This window comes from Heterodontus francisci, chromosome 27 (genome assembly GCF_036365525.1).
Source record: "Heterodontus francisci isolate sHetFra1 chromosome 27, sHetFra1.hap1, whole genome shotgun sequence".
Classification (NCBI taxonomy): Eukaryota; Metazoa; Chordata; class Chondrichthyes; order Heterodontiformes; family Heterodontidae; genus Heterodontus; species Heterodontus francisci.
Genome location: NC_090397.1, coordinates 29,334,380 through 29,352,805, shown reverse-complemented (window position 1 = coordinate 29,352,805; position 18,426 = coordinate 29,334,380). Strand labels below are relative to the sequence as shown.

The 18,426-nt window shown below is 39.6% G+C and overlaps 1 protein-coding gene across 17 annotated transcripts in view; it reads left to right on the top strand.

Annotated features, from left to right (window-relative positions):
* The window catches only part of anks1b (ankyrin repeat and sterile alpha motif domain containing 1B), an 831,451-nt gene that overhangs the window by 810,560 nt on the left and 2,465 nt on the right, over positions 1-18,426 (top strand). For 13 of the 17 annotated variants that reach the window (XM_068059073.1, XM_068059059.1, XM_068059057.1 and 10 more), the window contains 3 exons: positions 1,549-1,635; positions 4,890-5,027; positions 9,117-9,287. In XM_068059073.1, the coding sequence (XP_067915174.1) occupies positions 1,549-1,635; positions 4,890-5,027; positions 9,117-9,287 (396 nt within the window). Of the gene's footprint in view, positions 1-1,548; positions 1,636-4,889; positions 5,028-9,116; positions 9,288-16,957; positions 17,048-18,426 lie in introns of all 17 variants that reach the window. The other 4 variants (XM_068059064.1, XM_068059058.1, XM_068059074.1 and 1 more) reach the window with 2 other exon arrangements.

Below are 18,426 nucleotides of genomic sequence, written 5' to 3'. Positions count from 1 at the left end.
AAATCCAAATAGACCTGTTTCGATGCTCCTTGTTGAAAGAACTGTGAAACGCCTGCTGCAATCGAAGTGCTTTGAACGCCTATCCATTTCAAGACTGTTGGTTAAATTCGCCTGGAGACTTTGAATGGCATCTGACCGTTGGGCTCTGGGACACCTCACTGAACTAGGAACATAACCCACCAAGACTTACAACCCAGTTATTTATTTATTCCTCACAGCTCTACTTTTATCGAAACCAGTTAACCATTGGTTTTTCAATGTATGTGTGTGTGCATGAAGGTTAGGATAAACAAGAAGTTATGAAGTCTTTTAGACATAGATTTATCTCAATAGTATTTAAGATTTAGTTTGTCAATAAATAGCTAATTTGTTGTTTAAAGATACCTGGTTTGGTCTGTTTTATTCTGGGGGTTAATAAAGTGTTTATTCTTGGCTAATTTGCAGTAGGTGGGAAAATTTTAATAATATGCTATGACCTGTGGAGTAATGGTACTGAATTGACTGTGCATTACTCCCGCCTCGGTCGTACACATTGTGTAATTGCAATAAACCCTATTCTGTTGTGTACCTGATTTGCAGATCTATTTTATACTTCCAGACCGTTCTTTCTAGAAACTATTTTAATATAATCCCCCTGTCAGTGGATGCATAATGTTCTTCATTGGAGGAGAATTTTACTGACCATGGGGCGATGGGCTGGGAGGCAGAGAAGCTGGGGAAATAGCCAAGGGCAGTGACAGAACAGCTCCCCGACTCAGTCCCATCGCTGGGGAGGTTTCCACCCACCAAATGGAGAGGCCACCAGCTGCATGGAGGCGGCCTCCCTGTGGCTTCCCAGGTTGGAAGGCCGGGGGGTTGGGTGCGCCATTGGAGTGGGAAGCACCAAGGCCGCTGCAGCCCCAACATAGCCGCTGGTGGGGTTTCCCCTCCATTCACCAGGGCCTGCCTGCTTGGCCCATCAAAAAAAATAAAGTTATGCACACACCTCTGAGGGCGCCTCCATTTTGAGGCGCCCTCACATTCTCCAAGCTGCCTTAGAAATGGCCACCTCTCTTGGCACTACTGAGGCTCCGGAGCTGCCAGCCCTCTGATTGGTCCGGCAGCATGGAACGCCTGCCTGCTGTCCATAATTGGCTGACTCCCCACCTGCCAGCTCTTAATTGCCTTCTCCTGGCAATATGGCAGGCCAAGTCCTGCCACTCACCTGTGTGGACCTCTGACCCGGCAACCACCCCAACAACAGCATTTCCACCATTTTGGAAAAATCTCACTCTTGGTGACTAATTTTGTTTCTTTTACATGTTTTCTGATTAGCAGTTCAGCTTTTTTACCTTGGCTGATTGAATAACCAGCATTAATATTACAAAAATAGAAATCTGTCAGCAAACATGTAAACTACAATCAGTTTGTTCAAAGAATCTAAAGAATTGATTTTCAAATATGCACTCGGGGAAGAGCAGAGGTAGTTGCTCACCCAATCTGTTGAGAATGTTTTATTTTCCTACAGTCATTATTTTTGAAAAAGTAAATCACTGTCCTGTTTCCCAGAAGGCTTCAGAACAAATGAAGAAGATTCCTACAATTATTCTTTCAATCTCATACAAAGGTGTGAAGTTCATCGATGCTGCAAACAAGGTAAGTGACAGATTTTTCTTTCAAAAATCAGCTGGGCACTGTGCCAATTCCAATAATTTGGAAAATTTTATATTGCAATAAATTGCATTTCTATTCATCTTGAAAATAAAGGGACCTTTAGAGACTGTGGGTACATTTGGGGACAAGTTCATAACTAATTGAGGCTGATGGGATGAAAATCCTCTCCTGTCAGCTTTAACGTTTCAAAGTCCAAATGAGTTTGGGATCAGTCCAGTTTCTGGTGGGCACAGGTCCACATCACAGAACTGTTTGCTTGCTAACTTGGTATTAAATTGGCACTGAGAGGCTACGAGAAGGGCTTCTGGGATAAGCTGAAATGTCACATTTGTGTGGCCAGATAGGGTTGAGGTACATTATGGGAATGTTTTCTTTCTGTGTCAACATAGAACAAATGTATCGAAAATATGTTTATTTTTTCAAAACATGTCTAACTCATTGGGAGAAACGATTCGGTGCCAAAATGCAACATTTTTACAAGCAAATATACAGCAACACAAAAACGGGAGGGGTTTTAAAATGTATGTTGCAAGAACATAAAGCTTGAAAGAAAAAAACATTCAGCCTTTCAAGACTATTCTTTCCTGAGACCAATTACCATCTGCTACATCATGGATGCCACCCAACTCATTTCTCTTCTGAGGACAGATTCTTTTAAAGATTCTTACTGTGACCTCGCAAAGAAAATACATTAAGCCCAGTTGGAGAATATCAATCTAACCTTGAATTCTATATTGTTCACCCTTTGCCAGTTTCTTTCCTTTGCCAAAGCAGCACACATACCTACCCACACATACCTAGCACAGACTTTGTCTTTGCCCCAGGACAGCCTTGTTATTTAATCTTTCCTGCCCTATCAAACATCTTCCCCTTTGTTCTCTCCCCCACCCCCTCCCCTTCACTTGCTTAAAACCTAATTCTTTTCTAACCTTTGCCAGTTCTGATGAAAGGTCACTGACCTGAAACATTAACTTTGCTTCTCTCTCTCCACAGATGCTACCTGACCTGCTGAGTATTTCCAGCACTTTTTTAAAATTACACATACCTACTACACTGGGTTAAAGGAGGCCAGAATCCTTTGTAATCTCATGCCTTTCTTGAGAATTGTTAATTTTGTCCTCATATCTGCTAGTTCTTCTTTCACAGTTCTTCTAGGTAACCCTCTTTCATCAACATTGTCCATTTGTCAGCTTTTTAGAAAAACAGTTGCCAGTTTATATCAATGGGTAGAAAATCATGTGCAGCAGCGTGTGAATTTTCAATAAGCTTCCTGCCAGTAGTGCACAATCAACAATAAAATCCCGAATATTCCAGATATAACTTCATCAATTGAATATGCAGTTTAAAAAAAAAAGTCCTTTCTGTTCTAGCCAAATGTCTTTCAGCTGATTCCTAGCCGTGTGATTAACCTCTGCAATAATACATTGATTGGATATTTTCACATCAATTCCTTTTCCATTTATGTTAGTGGTCAAAGTGTTGTACTCTTGTGTGATTGGCTTTTGGTGAATTCCACAATCTGACCAGCCTACCTTGAAATAGAATCAGCTTATCATGTACACATTTCACACTGAACTACGTAATCTTATATTCATATCCACAAGCAGTTCCTTAACCTATTTACTTAATATATCCAATTTCCTGTACATACCATCAATCTCAGTTATGTTTCTCATCTGGTTACAGAGATCAATACACTCAGAACATTTTAAAATATTATACAAGTCATACATATCAATGCAACTAGCAATGTAAAGCGCAGTAACTGTGTTGTAAAACACTATAATATAAATTGGACAAGCAGGAGATCAATGCTGGATTTATTAGTTCATTAAAAGGTATAATAAGAAATTAAATTGTACCCAATGCCATCCTAATGTTTCACTTGTTTAGAGTGAAATAAAAGCAAATTGGTCTGGTTATCCTGGGAGCAGAAATGGCCTCATTTCCTGGATTCAGAATTTGTTTTAAACATTGTAGTTCATGTAATGTGTAGGAGATCTGATCACAATTTATTTTTCATTGGAGCTGGCCTTTCAAAAAGAAGGGTTATCAACAAAGCATAAAATATTTAATCCAATAACAAAAAGATAAGCTCCTAAAAGTTATCAGCTTTTCCCAGGCTCGAAGACCACACTGATATCAGTCCGACAGCATTTGATTCCCTCGCATTATGCAAACTTTGTGATGGTATAGTTTCATCAAGCTAATTTCAGTATATAATCAAGTTACACAGACATTGAGAAGCTGTTTAAAGGTGGCTGCAAGTTATTTAGCTCTGACAACCTTAGGTAGTCAAATATTACCTCAAGGCTATTCCTGAAGTCAGAGAGAATTGACCTATGGCAGCTGAGATTCAGAGATAGGTTATCATTTGAGAAAATCTGTTCTCCCTCTATTTATAACTGAAAGTCTGCCAGAAATCCGACTTAAACATGCCTTTACATTTCAGCTTGAGGCATTTGATTTTTCAGACAATATTTTCCATTCAGTTTAGTAGAACTGCAACCTGTTATGTAGAGCAGCTGACCCAAAATTGTTGCCACCTAAATTTTTGGCATTCAGGGTCTTTCCTCCAACTGATCAATTAGTGGTTGTACCTCTTATGTTAACAAATGTAATATCAATGATTGTTTACAACTGACGGGCCAGACAGCACCTTGTATAAATATATTACCAAGGAGGACAATTTTGAGCAATTTTTTTTTTTAATTGCCAAATGAAAAATGTACTGCTAAACATTTCAATCATAGTATGATTGGTTTTGTAGCGAGTACAATTAATCATTGTAATATTGTTTAATGATTGCTGCTACCTGGCCATGGAGCTCTAAATTTTTTTCATGCTGCTGTGTTGAAGTCATGGTGACTGAGCATTTGTCATCTGTTCACTGAAATTGATGCAGTCAGAAAATGTTATGCAAGTCATACATAGCCATGCAGCTAACAATGTAATGTGTAACAGCTGTGTTGTGAAGTACTAAAATATAATTTAAATACGCAGTGAATAAGTGACTCCTAACAATGTTTAGACTTGCTAAATCAGGCAAGCCACTGCTACCTCCATGCATCTCAAACAAAGGACCTAAAAACAGTTTAAAGTGTTCTTGCATAGTAATGAGCTTTGCTAATTATATGTAATGAGTTTCATGTACATTTGTGTTCAGCCCTACAAATGCCTCTTTTCTGTTATTTGTAAACCTGCTAATTTTAGCACTTTCTTTTAACCATCTGCAGAATATCATCACGGAACATGAAATTAGAAACATTTCTTGCGCTGCTCAAGACCCTGAAGATCTTTCCACCTTTGCCTACATCACCAAAGACTTAAAGTCGAGTTACCACTACTGTCACGTATTCAGCGCTTTTGATGTGGTCAGTCTCTTGACATTTTTCATCTTTTATTGAACTGATGAAGAGATTCTGATGTGTGCGATTTTTTTTTCCTTTTCCTGGTTGGATTCTTCTTCATCAGTGAGCTGAGCTTTCTGTTTCAGATTATTGCTGAATAATTAGGTTACATGGAGCCATTAGCAAAAGATAGTAATTGTCTGAGAGGTGTGCAAAAAGTAGCAATAAATGTACAGCATGTCTTCTTAGTCCTAATATGTAAAGACTAGTGGTTTGATATTGGCCCACAACCAAACCAAGTTCTGATGTGTAAGCTCCATCTGCATTGTTCACTAAGGGCATTTGATTTCATTATTTTCAAAAGAGTAAAACTGTAGTTAAGTTGTTCTTTGCAAGTGTGGAACAATTTTGAAGATTGCATTTGAATCCAAGAAAAAGCTATAAACATTAATTTATTAATTATATTACATGCCCAGATTTTTTAAAGACGGTTTGAATGCTATACATTGCATTCAACCTTTGGTGACCACCAAATTGCTTTAGAACTGTAGGGTAAAAACAGGGCTTTGCTTTAACTATAGCTCACAGACTGGAACATTATTCAATAAATGACAATTAAAATCGGCCATCCAGCGCACATCACTCACATTTTATATTTATAAGACACATCTTATGACACTTGTCATTTTAGAGTCATAGAGCGATACAGCACTGAAACAGGCCCTTCAGCCCACCGAGTCTGTGCCGACCATCAACAACCCATTTATACTAATCCTACATTAATCCCATATTTCCCACCACATCCCCACCTTCCCTCAATTCTCCTACCACCTACCTACACATTTTCTAAAAACAGTTTGATGAATGGTGATTTTTTAAAAAATTTAAATTAAGTGCTTGACAATTGCTTATTGATTACAGGATAGGAGAATTTAGGTAGGGTATGGTAGCATAGTAATGATCAGGAGACATGAGTTCAATAAATAAATCTGAAATAAAAAGCTAGTATCTGTAATGGTGACTGTGAAACTACCAGATTGTTGTAAAAACCCACCTGGTTCATTCATGTCCTTTAGGGAAGGAATCTGTTGTCCTTACCTGGTCTGACCTTTGTGACTCCCGACACAGCAATATGGTTGACTCTGAAGTGGCTTCTGAAATGGCCCAGCAAGCCTCTCCATTTTTATGGATGGGCAATAAGTGCTGGCCTTGACAGTGATGCTCACATCCCACGAATGAATTTTAAAAAAATGTTTGATTGGATGCTGTTCCTTTTACTGATGTATTTGTATACACATAATATGTAATCCCAAACACGACTTCTGTATTAGCATCAGAATGCTCATGCAAACATTCTCAGGAATGGCTGGTCTTCTGGCTTGAACATCTTCCCATAATATTGTTCATAGTTCTCACTATGTTAAAATTAAAAGTATATTTACTCCCAGTGTTTGAGTCCATTGTATGGCATAGTCGCCTTCCAAATTAATCAGCTAAATGAAGTTGTCATTGAACACTTGCACATTTACAAAATAAAGCTGAGGCTACCTACTTCCCACTAAGTTCTATAGTACAAGCTGTAGTTTCCATAAAATATAATTTAATATATTATAAAATGTTGCAAAATTGTAGTGTATTATGTAATCTTGACAAATAGCATATATAAATTAGAAATGTTTAATACCTTCCGAAATGTGACTTATTTTACTATCTTCAGTGGCTATCAAAAAACAAGGTTAGATTACACAAAGTCATTGTGATTGAAATTAATCTTAAAGTTTTAATAAGTGCGATACATCACAGACCTACATTTGGGAACCATAAATATTTCCAGTTTATAGCCAAGGTTACATCCATTTTTATTGGGACAGAAAACTGTTTTCACCTTTTCTAAAACAGCACAAGTTAAAATATTTTGTGGAATCTTCAACTTGTACTGTCGAGCTTAGTGGAAAGTAGATAGCCTCAGCTTTATTTTGTAACTGTGTAACTGTTCAGTGACAGCTTCATTTAGCTAACTCTGCAGAGTTTAAAGATTCATGTCTCCAATGCACTCTTTAATTAAACTGGAAAGCAACTGTGATATACAGTGGATTCAGACACTGGGGCTAGACTTTTACGTTGGACGGGAGGCCCGCCCACCGGCCAAAATGTCGGGCGTGTCACAGAATCCTTACAGTGCAAAAGGAGGCCATTCTGCCCATCGTGTCCGCACTGGCTCTCTGCAAGAGCAATTCCCTCAGTCCCATTCCCCTGCCTTCTCCCCATAACCCTGCACATTCTTCTTTTTCATATAACTGTCTAATTCCCTTTTGAATGCTTCAATTGAACCTACCTCCATAACGCTGTCGGGCAGAGCATTCCAGACCTTAACCACTCGCTATGTGAAAAAGTTTTTCCTCATGTCACTTTTGTTTCCCTTACCAAATGCTTTAAACCCGTGCCCTCTTGTTCTAGATTGTTTCACGAGTGGGAACAGTTTCTTTCTATCTACTCTGTCCAGACTCCTCATGATTTTGAATACCTCTATCAAATCACCTCTCAGCCTTCTCTTCTTCAGGGAAAACAGTCCTGACTTCTCCAATCTACATAACTGAAATTCTGGAACCATTCTCGTGAATCTTTTCTGTACTCTCTGCAATGCTCTTGCGTCTTTTCTAAAGTGCAGCACCCTTAATTGGACTTGGGTGGGACTTCTACCTCTCTAAGGCAGGAAGTCCCGCTTGCACGAGATTCCGGCCAATCAGCAGGCTGGCAGTTCTCAGTCCTAGCAGTGCCACTGGGAGCAGTGGCACTGCTGGGACTGCACCCAGCAAACAGCAGGATCACGAACATTAGCACCAGAAGAGAGATAAGTTTAGGGGCCTTGCTGGGGACAATCGGCCGGGCCCTGGTGAGGCAAGGACGTTGGATGGGTGGGGGGGGGACTTTATTTCAGTGGGGGCGATTGGGGCTTCGGGGGGGCCATCCGTGAGGCACAGGGTGCCCAATCAGGAGGCCCCCCCACCAACCCGCAAGGAGGTCACCAGTTCTGTCGAGCCTAAGGTGCCTACCGGCTGCTGCTAAGGTATCAGCAGCAGCAGGAGGAGGCCTTAAGTGGCAGTTAATTGGCCACTTAAGGGCCTTGATCGGCAGGCCTTTTCTTGCCGCCACTGCCTCTGGTAAAATTGTAGCAGGGGTGGGAAGGCATGGGAAAGGCACCCCCCACCTCCCACTCAATTATACGACCCCCTCCCCCACCACCAGCCTGCTCCTGTGGGGGTGGTGTAAAATTCCGGCCTGGGAGTGAATATACTTTGAATTTTAACATAGTGAGGACTAAGGACAACATTATGGAAAGATGTTCAAGCCAGAAGACTGGCCATTCCTAAGAATGTTTGCATGAGTATTCTAATGGTAATACACTACAAGTAGTTCAAGCATAAATGACTATAAAATGAACCCCATGCTCCAGAAGTCTCCAGTTAGAATCAGCAACACAGCTGCAGTGGAAAAGATCCTGTTGTTTCCATGGAGATCCACAGTGTTGCAGTTAAAAGTGTTGGGAGTATGCGCGTTCAATATCAGAAATCTGTCAGCTTCTTTAAAAATGCTGATATAATACAACCTTTGAATCATAATTATGCTACGTAGCCTCAGAGCAATATAAAATTAGGTAGTATGAATAATCTGTCAAAAGCAAACACCTCGGCGTTATTTATTTAGATATTGATGATGCTGATATCAAATCAGCAGCATGTCAGTTGGTGCAAAGCATCAAGAAGAAAAATTATTTCAAGGTGGAATATTAGTAAGCTGCTTGGGACATGAGCTTAATGTAATATTTCACATGATGAGTTGGACTTGGCTTTAATTATGAAACATACCACTTTTAAGTTAATATGCTGGTGCTTTAATAAGTGATATGAGAAAAGGATAATGTAATCAGACAGAGCATTCATCATATTTTAATATGGATTAGAATAATAAACATACTTCAGAGCTCACTACTACTGATCTCTAAGGGAATTAGAAAATATGCTTTAGTTATACTATAGATGATGTACACAATTCCTTTAAGTTGTGTTCAAATGACTCTTACAAATCCAACATATTTCGTCTTTCTTTCACCAGAATTTAGCTTATGAGATCATTTTAACACTGGGACAAGCTTTCGAAGTGGCTTATCAGTTGGCCCTACAAGCCAGGAAAGGTGGCCACGGCCCGCCCACAATGCAAGATAGCCTTGAAAGTAAAGCTGGCAAACCCATCCCAAAGCCGCGAGCAAGTATCCGGAAATCTGTGGTAAGAGCCTAATAAGCAGATAGATGCATAGCAACAAGATGGATCCTTTTCTGCTTGTTATTGGCAGTAAGAAATTCATTGTATCTAATGAGCATTGCTATTTGGAGATTTCGTACATTAAAGACTAGGTGTCTGCTGATATAAATTGGATGTGGGATTGTTTAACATGCAATAAACAGTCAGAAGGAAATAAGTTAACAATGACCTTTCAATAGTAATTATCCAAATGAATTGCTATCTGACATGCACGTGGTTATATGTGCTGCTAGTGAGCTGTTCCAAACAGTAAATCAAGACTAAAATTTCTCCATAGGGACCTGTGGCAAGCCAAAGCTTGCCATTGTCACCAACAAAGGAGCTATAATGAGTCCAAGAAATACGTTTCTGACTCTCAATGTCAATCATTAATCATATGGGATTTCTAACCTCTGCTGTTTATCAGTGGATGAGCAGTGAAAATGACAAGCATATTTGTAATGTAGTCTGCTAATCACTAATTTAAAATACTTAAATATGAATGAATTGAGCCCACTTTATCTCTTTTCTGCTGGGTACCCAATGCCATTTTAGGAGAATGATTAAGTGGAGACACTCTTCTTACTTTCTGGTGCCCGGTTGTAAGGTTGAGAGTGTAAGAAGCCTGGTAGCAGGCTACTGGCTCACCCTCTTAGCCCAGGAATGGCAACCAGGATCGAATTAAAACATGACTAAACAGAACAATTTCGCAGTGTATATAGAACAGATAGTTTTTAAACACATGCAGCATGAAAAAATACACCAGCTCAAACACATTTCTACTTGAATGCATTCTGTCTTCTGGTTCTCAAAATGTTATATGCATCAGATGATTTCAGCGAACATAGAAGACAGCTCTTGAAATGAACATTAAAAACTGATATATTTAATAGCTGGCTAGAAAAATACTTGTCACCAAATATAAGGGCACTATCACAAATCTACAGAAATTTGATTTAAACGTGTCTCGGGTTTTATCCCAAAATATGCAGGAATTCTTCAGTTACAGGGGTGCTGGGGTGGGTAGTCCATAAAATGGGCTTAGCTTTAGTTTAAGCAAGATATGACTCACAATTATTAAGTGCCAAAGATACTGCAGCTGCCTCATGTGTAGAATGCGTGGGTGTTAATTCACATTTTCTTTGCGTTTGTTACTTATGGTTTCCTGTTCTATTAAACAAGGAGCCTGAACTTTCCCCGTCCACATCCTAGTTAAAATAAGAAAAATAGTAAATGAATAAATCAAACATTTCCACAATCTTCCTCTTTCCTCACTCTACCCATGATAACAACAGGGCCTCAGCTGTCAGCCTCTTTTATCTTGTTCACTGTGACAGAGCCACAGAAGCAAAGTGTGACTAACCTCAGCATGGCCTCTCAAACTCTGATGGATCACAACAGTTTGGTCTGTTAGCTGCAATCTGAGCCCCTTTCTTAATGCCTGTGTTCATCAAAAACTCACCACCTGTCTTCAGCTATTGATTCACTCAGCTGCTGCGAGCACACAGTTTTGTAACACTGACTTAACTGCCCCACAGTCTAGTGGAAGGACTGGTGAATACCTCACGCCATATAGGATGAACCAGTGTAACTTCTTATACAAAATAACTGTCTAAAATCACAGCAAACATTTGCATAAAAATCTCAGTTGTGAATGCCCAGACCTGCAGCAGCAAGATATTAAAAAACCTGCAGCTCAAGATTTCAGCCCAAATCCCATTGGGATTTGAAGACAGAAGTCTGCTCCAAACATATTTCTCATGGCCCTGAATTTGAAGAATGAATGCATTTAAGATTAGCTGAGTGGATACCGAATTACTGTAAAACTTGAATCTGCTACTATATGCAGCTTAGCACCAGCATTGATTTCACCTACATAGGAACACTTTATAACAATATTTCTCAATCCAGCAATTGTATTTTTAATGTCAACATCTCTGTCTTTGTCTCTTCCATCTCCTTGTGTCGCTGTCCTACTCTCTTTGATATGTCACCTCTTGTGTGAACAGTAATTTCTTTTAATAGTCCTGGATTCATGGACCCTTTTCCAAATCACTTGCTCAATTGTTGTATTCAGGCAGCTCAGGAAATGGATGATTAATGAGAGAACCATTCTTAAATTTTGCTTGTGAATTGTCTGTCCTGGCCTCATTCACAGCTCTGCTGGCTATTAATAGCACCCACATGCTGCAGGCAGAGAGTTGCTGCTATCCCATAAATTCTCAGTATGACAACTTGGCATTATCACATTGAAAATAGCAACATATTTTATAAGCACTCATAAAGAGCCTCAGTAAGCCACTCCACCTGTGAATAACTGGTGCAAAAGGTGGCTGGGAATGTCCTAAATGCTCTGATCATAAATTGAACAGCCCCACTAGTATCATCAGCTAAGAATGCACTAAATTATGTAGTCTGGTTATAACCATGAACCTTTCTGAAGGGTTTTGTACATTGGTCAAAGATTAGTGGTGGTGAAGACTAGAATGTTATTTTCTTCCATGCACTTGCACCTTGTGCTCTGATCCTGGAACATATCCCTAGGCTGGGTGAGGAGGTACATGTGCCCCTTGGGCTTCTCGAAAGCAGGAACTACCATGTTGGTTTCCAGTGTTTGGAAACTGACCTGAGTGCCAAATTAGATTTCCCTGGTGAGCATTAAAGCTGTTGTGTGCCATTTAAAAAAAAAAATTGTACCTGACAATTCTCTTAACTCGGCAGGGATTTTCAGTTTGGCAAATGCTGTAGAGTAATGCATGTTGAGTTGCAGAATGGGGTATGTTGGCAAAAAGTGTGGAATAAATAACTGTAATGAGATTTACATTTTTCTGTTTTCATTTTAACCCTGTTCTCTTCCAATCAGCTCCTAATACAATATCCCGGTCAGTGGGAAAGGCAGGTGAAGTCCCTTTCCCATTTGGGAAGTTGCCAAGAAATGCCTAACAGTATTACAGGAAAGGATGTCAAAACATTGTTTTTCCTTCACAGACTGGCTGAGAAAGAGAAGACAGATTAGCAGGAAAATGAGATGCTATTGTTCTGCCAGTGTATACATTAGAGAGGTAACAGAAGCCCTGGACAGCTGTGAACCTAAAGTTTGACTTTGGAAGTGTGAATAGGAGACACTGAGCATAATGTCTATTTGCTGTTATTATTGGCAATAGCATAGCATCAGTGTTGTAATCCAGAGCACCGCAACGAAAAAATCACTGCTCTATTAGGAGATAATGTGCCGCTGGTCACATTGTGTGTCACTTATTTTCATATATTTCTAGTACCACTTATTCCCAAAGCATCTGGAGACATACTTACGGGAAGGGTGCGGGTAAGGTCGAAAATGGCCAAAGAATGTGGTAAGGCTGGGGATGCCAGGGCCTCATTTGGATTGAGTAGATGTGCCTCCTGCTGGGTAGCCAACCACATGGACACCCTAGCCGATGGGCAGGAGGGAGCACTACCAGCAGGAAGCTGCAGCCGGGGACACTGAGGGTCCCCGGTAATCGGGATTGGGAAGGCAGTCGGGAAGGAAGAGGAGATTGACAATCAAGGGTGAGGCAGGAAGGGCCTATGATCAAAAGAGTTGGGAATGGATGGGAAGTTGGAGAACATGGCTGGGGAGACTGAAGGCCTGTGGGGTGTGAGAGGAGCACTCCTGCCCATAAGAAGTGCTGAGAGAGCCTCTTAGATTGTGGAGCCGGCACTTCCTACTTCCGTTTCACTGCTGAGTTTCCCAGCCCCAGGGAAATCAGTGCAGCAGCATTTCATTTCACACCAGACTCCCAGCTGCACTGTAGGAACCCGATTTTAACAATGTTAGTAAGCCGCCTCTATCTAAAGACGGGACGTGCTGACGCTCTGATATTCATTGCCATTTCACATATGTTGTGTGCTGAAGTGGGGTTATGTGCTCTTCATTTTATAACCACATCTCCTCTGGCCCTCTCCCATTGGTTGTGCGGGGATTCCTATTGAGGCCATAATCATTCTTTTTACTTGCCAGTTTCCTCTCCCACTTATCATGAAGGTTTTTCTGGGTTGGGTGTGATTCCATACACCAGTCACTATTTATCCATGTCTAACCCTGTCTTTAAGATTCATTATGGAAAATAAGTCATGTCACTGAGTGAAGTCAGTCAGATGGCAAAGAAGCACAGAATCCCACTGGCAGTGTATGATCATAGTATACGTAACCTAATGCCCCATTCAACCCCCAGCTGAGACTCATAACACTAGTGCAGCAGGTAACTAATTATCAAGTAGGAAAATATTTCTGCAATGATGTTAGGATAGAACTGTATTACTAAATATATTTAGCACTTTGAAATCTGCCCCATAACTGAGCATGAGACTGGTTTAGACCATTTTTCTGGGGTTTCTGTGTGTCTGATAAAGTTGCCGTGGACAAGGATTGGAAACTTCTAGTAAAATATTCACCTCCTAAAAGCATGGGAAGGAAATCCAGTTGTCCAGTTGCAAGTTAGTATAATTTGCATGCTGGCTTTTAGGCACTCAGGATTTCATGCAGTGCTGACGGAGAACTTTTCGGTGCTAATAGCTTACAGGGCTGACAATTTTAACAAGGGCACCAGCATTTGTATTAGGCTAAGATATTTTTTGGGCAATACATGTTTGCAGGAAAAAGTCTATCTAAAAAATTCCAAAGCAATTAAAATGAAATAGGCGTTATGCAGCAAGGGAATTTGGTGTTAGTTTTTTTCTTGAGCCAAATATAAATTGAAGTTCAGCTTCTTATAAAAGATTGGCACCTTTTTAAACTAGTAAACACCTGCCTGCATGAATTAAGTTTCTTCGGTAAAAAATATGGATTCTTGTTTCCTGTAGACCTAAATTTGTACCATATTAGCTAAATCAAATGTGAAAATGCAACTTCAGTAGAAAAACGTATCATCATAACTAGATCTTATTTGAGGCAACATAAGTGGGTTTCACTATGGTTGAAAGATTTGACTCCATACCAAATAATATGAAGGCTCTGTATGCCAAAGCATTAGATGTAATATGGTGGGGCATGGCTATGCCCCATGCTTGCACTTGTGGCAAGTATCCGATTTCAATAGACTTCAGTGAGCCATGGAGTAGAACTAAAGCTCTGCTGTAACATGAGGGGTTGAAAAATCAGCATTGGCTGCTCCCATACACCTCGCCCCTTCCAGCCAATGACAGACCGACACTGGGAGTGAGTCCAAGCTAGTCACCTCTGCTCCATTACACAGAGAATGGTGTGTGGTATTGAATGGAAAGATGGTTATGATGGACCCCAGGAAAGGGTCAGATTTTTTTTTTAGTTTTAAATAACAGCACTTGAAAGTGTCTCATTTGCTTAGAAATGCCTCTGCATTTTTTATGATGCCTATGTACAGCTATGTTGTGTTTACACTTTTTTTCAGGTGAAACATCCAAATAACAGATGGTCCTTAGATCATATTTACACCCCTCACAGGCCTCCCCATCCTCCTCCTCCTCCTCTTCCTCTTCCTTCCAAGTTTCATCATTCTCTGCCGCACAAGTTTCAGGTCTTGTTTTTCCTTTGTGTGCATTACCTTGTCTGCCCCTCTTGAGATTTTCCTCTCCTAGCGCCGTCTGTTAACTGTACAAGGCTAAAATTCAGATTGTGTGATGCCTCAATACAGCACATTTGAAGAAATGTTTTGTGATTGGTTTCATATGAATTTGATTGAAAGGACACAGCTTATTGTGTTGGAACATTCAAGAATTTAGGGAGGAGAACAGGCCAATCAACAGCGTGACCTGCGATTTCCACATTTGAAAACAGCTTGTGTTTTCCTCTCAGTTAAAAAAATGTCAGTTTTAATTTAATCTCAAATTCACAATTGATTTTTGAGTGAGCACTCCATACTTGGTTAATTTAAGTGGACCCTCAGAAGCAAGATTATGTCAGAAACTAATAAATCAAATGCATTTTATTTGTAAAATAATTAAGTGAATTGAAATGCAATACTATACTTGTACAGCTGCTGATGCCCATCATTCCTTATGGAGTCTCAGCCCAGCTTAGCATGTATATTTCTGCTGCTGCTCCAGGCAAGCTTAGTTTAAATTCATGTATTATTATAAATGCTAATGAGATATGAGCCTGAATTAAAAGCGACCATACTTCGTAGGTTCTCTGATGTTCATTTAATTATTCATGAGTGAAGCATTATTCCAACATCCCCATAATGACACCACAACTTCAATATTCTGTTTTTCAAAGACCTTTATGAAGAATGGAAAACAGATATGGCAGCTGGAGCCCTCTTGGGTACACATTGAATTTTAGCCTAGACAGTGCTGTGTTCATTGTTCAATTTTAACACCTACAAACCTTGACTTCATTGCAAACATTTCAAACTGACCTTTTTATATTTAAAAAAAAGCTAACTTGCTGAACAGAGTGCAGTGTGGAAGCATGTAAAACTACTGCTTGTTATTGCAATATTACCTCCGTGGCATCTTGGCTGCGTTCAGAAGGTCCGGCATTCTCACGCTATATATAATCTTAAAAGGAGCAATCTGTTGGTCTGAAGCCGATGGCATTAAAATCAGTCATCAGTAATGAGACACCATCTACTTTGAGAAAAAAATTATGTTTAACACAGTATGAAATATAGTCGGAAAAAGGGTTTTCTGTATAGATCACAGACACCCATTCCAGTCTGGATTCTTGTGGAACTTTGAGCTGCTGTATTGTTTAGAGTTAAATGGTGGTGGTTAATTTCATAATTTAAAATTATTCTAAAATGTCCATTAGGATATGCAATCTTTCTGACCATGTGTCAGCATTTAAATCATTTTTTTGTTATGGTTTTAAAAATTGAATGCATTAGAATTGGAAATTGCATTTGTATCTTGGGCCATACAGGAAGCTTACTCACAGTATAATGACAATTAGCATTTTAATTGGGCATTTTTAAAACAGACCCAAGTTATTGCCACTTGAGATAAATATGAATGTTTTCTTATATAACAATAAACAAGTCCATGCAGTTAGCATAGCAAATGTACACTCAGTGCTGCTAGTACTAACCTTGTTAAATCTGCCACTTGCTGTTCTGCTGGTTATTATAAGACGATGGCTTGAGTATATGTTTCCAGTAACTGGGCAACACAGATTTTGTTGCCAATAGGCTTGCTTTATAAACAGAATATCTAGTGCATCAAATATACATTTGATTTCTTATTAAAGAAATTTGTTTGACGTATTATTTCAGAATCCTGTGTGTTTGGTCACACCAGTGTAAAAGTTTTCTTTTAACCCACCGGGCAGTAAAATCTCTTTAAGTCGCACCTTCCAGGTTTTCAAATCTTAAAAACCTCCATGAACCTGAGTCAGATGATGGGTTTTATAGTAATATATGTTAAGTAAATAGTTGAAAGAAATACAGTGGAGCAGCTTACCGACTCTTCTGAGTTTTGTTGGTTGCTATATTACTGTACTTTGGTTCCACACAGACTTCATGGAAGGTGCTTCAATATATTTCTGTTTTACTTAGGTTATAGATAAAATGCCTTAACGTACAAGTTGCACTACAGTTTATTAGTGTTTTTTAATGATGTATTGTTTACGCACAATAACAATGAATTGTGCTGTGGTGAGATTTCCCCTTTAACAGTTTTAATCGCACCGTCTCTAGGAGATGCAGAATGGTAATAAGCCGGATACCAACAACGAATGGTCTTTTTTTACATGATTTCATCAAAGACCAGTTTCTGTAAAACACTAGGTACGTGTCTTTTGCAGCTGGCCTATGCTGTAATCGTCTAAATAGTGTAATTTAAAATGAGCACAAAACAATTCACGTTTCTAAACTTCCAAGCATAGTGCAGCTGTGGGCGGGATGGGGTGGGTGGGGGTGGGAGGGGGGTAAAATGGCCAGGTCTGTTTTTATTTCTTTTGGCCCTCTTTTGAAATCTATTTTCCTTCTCATCTGAGTGGACGGGCAGGTGACCTACAGCCAGGGCAATCTGACGCCTCTCTGTAATGGGGCATCAGGTGGTGGTACGTGAAAGTGGCCTGGGTTGAAACTCTGTTTCTTCGCTGTGCACCCCCAGACCCCGCCCTGTGCAGAAACACCTGACCCCCACTCGGTGCCTGTCCTGGTGGACCAACTGAGATCAGGAAGTCTCTGTGGGAAGTTGCAGATCCAAGCCTGCAACCTACCCATTCCGTGGCACAGTGTGTTGGTGCACCTGCTGTGCACTATGCTGCTCTGTGGCCAGTGGGCTTTACTATTTATTTTATACATGTTAAAGGTACCTTTCAGGGTTACTGTTTGTTCTATGATCATTTGAAGAATCAAGTTCAAAAATAATAAGTCATCTGCTTAATTAGGTCGGGTTCCCAATGATGAAAAGTCCACATTACCTAAAGGCCTTTGAGGCCCTTTCATTAGTATTATTGTTGTTGCTCAGTATTCAGTACCAATCTTTCAATACCTTCATTTGAACTATCACTTCAAACCTTTGCAGTGCGGTAAATTTATTTACCTAGCTTGTGAAGCTTCAACCATAAGTTGAAAGAGACTTGGCAATTTATGTAAGACATTAAAATAGTTATAAAATGTAATTTCTGTAAAGTCATGTTATTGCCATTTTAGAAATCATAACACTTCAGTAATATTTATAATGCTGATCAACTGCTGCTCCCAAAAATTATAATGCTTTACTGTAAAAGTTTTTGTAGTTATTCACAGTACAGTAAAATCTACTTTGAATTCAATTGCTGTAAAAGAGCACCTCAGTACAAGATCAATTAGATATTCTCCCTATAGGGTGCGATTATACCTTAGTCTTAATCTTTATTTTAATTGTTTATAGTGGACACAATGCTAATTAATTAATAAGCTTATTTAAGATGACTGAATTTTGATATATATCTGTGTATATGTGCGTGTGTGTAGGATGTACTTGTTGGAATATTCCCCCCACCCTCCCGGCATCCGGTATATCTGAGATGTTCAGTACGTACGGAAGCCAGGTTTAAAATTTGTATGGCTGAGGAAGTCATGTAATGGGGTTGCTGTGCTTTGCTGTTATTAAAATGCAACTACTGGTTGTTTCAGTAGCATTGAAATATAATGTAACCTTACTTCATGTCAAAGAA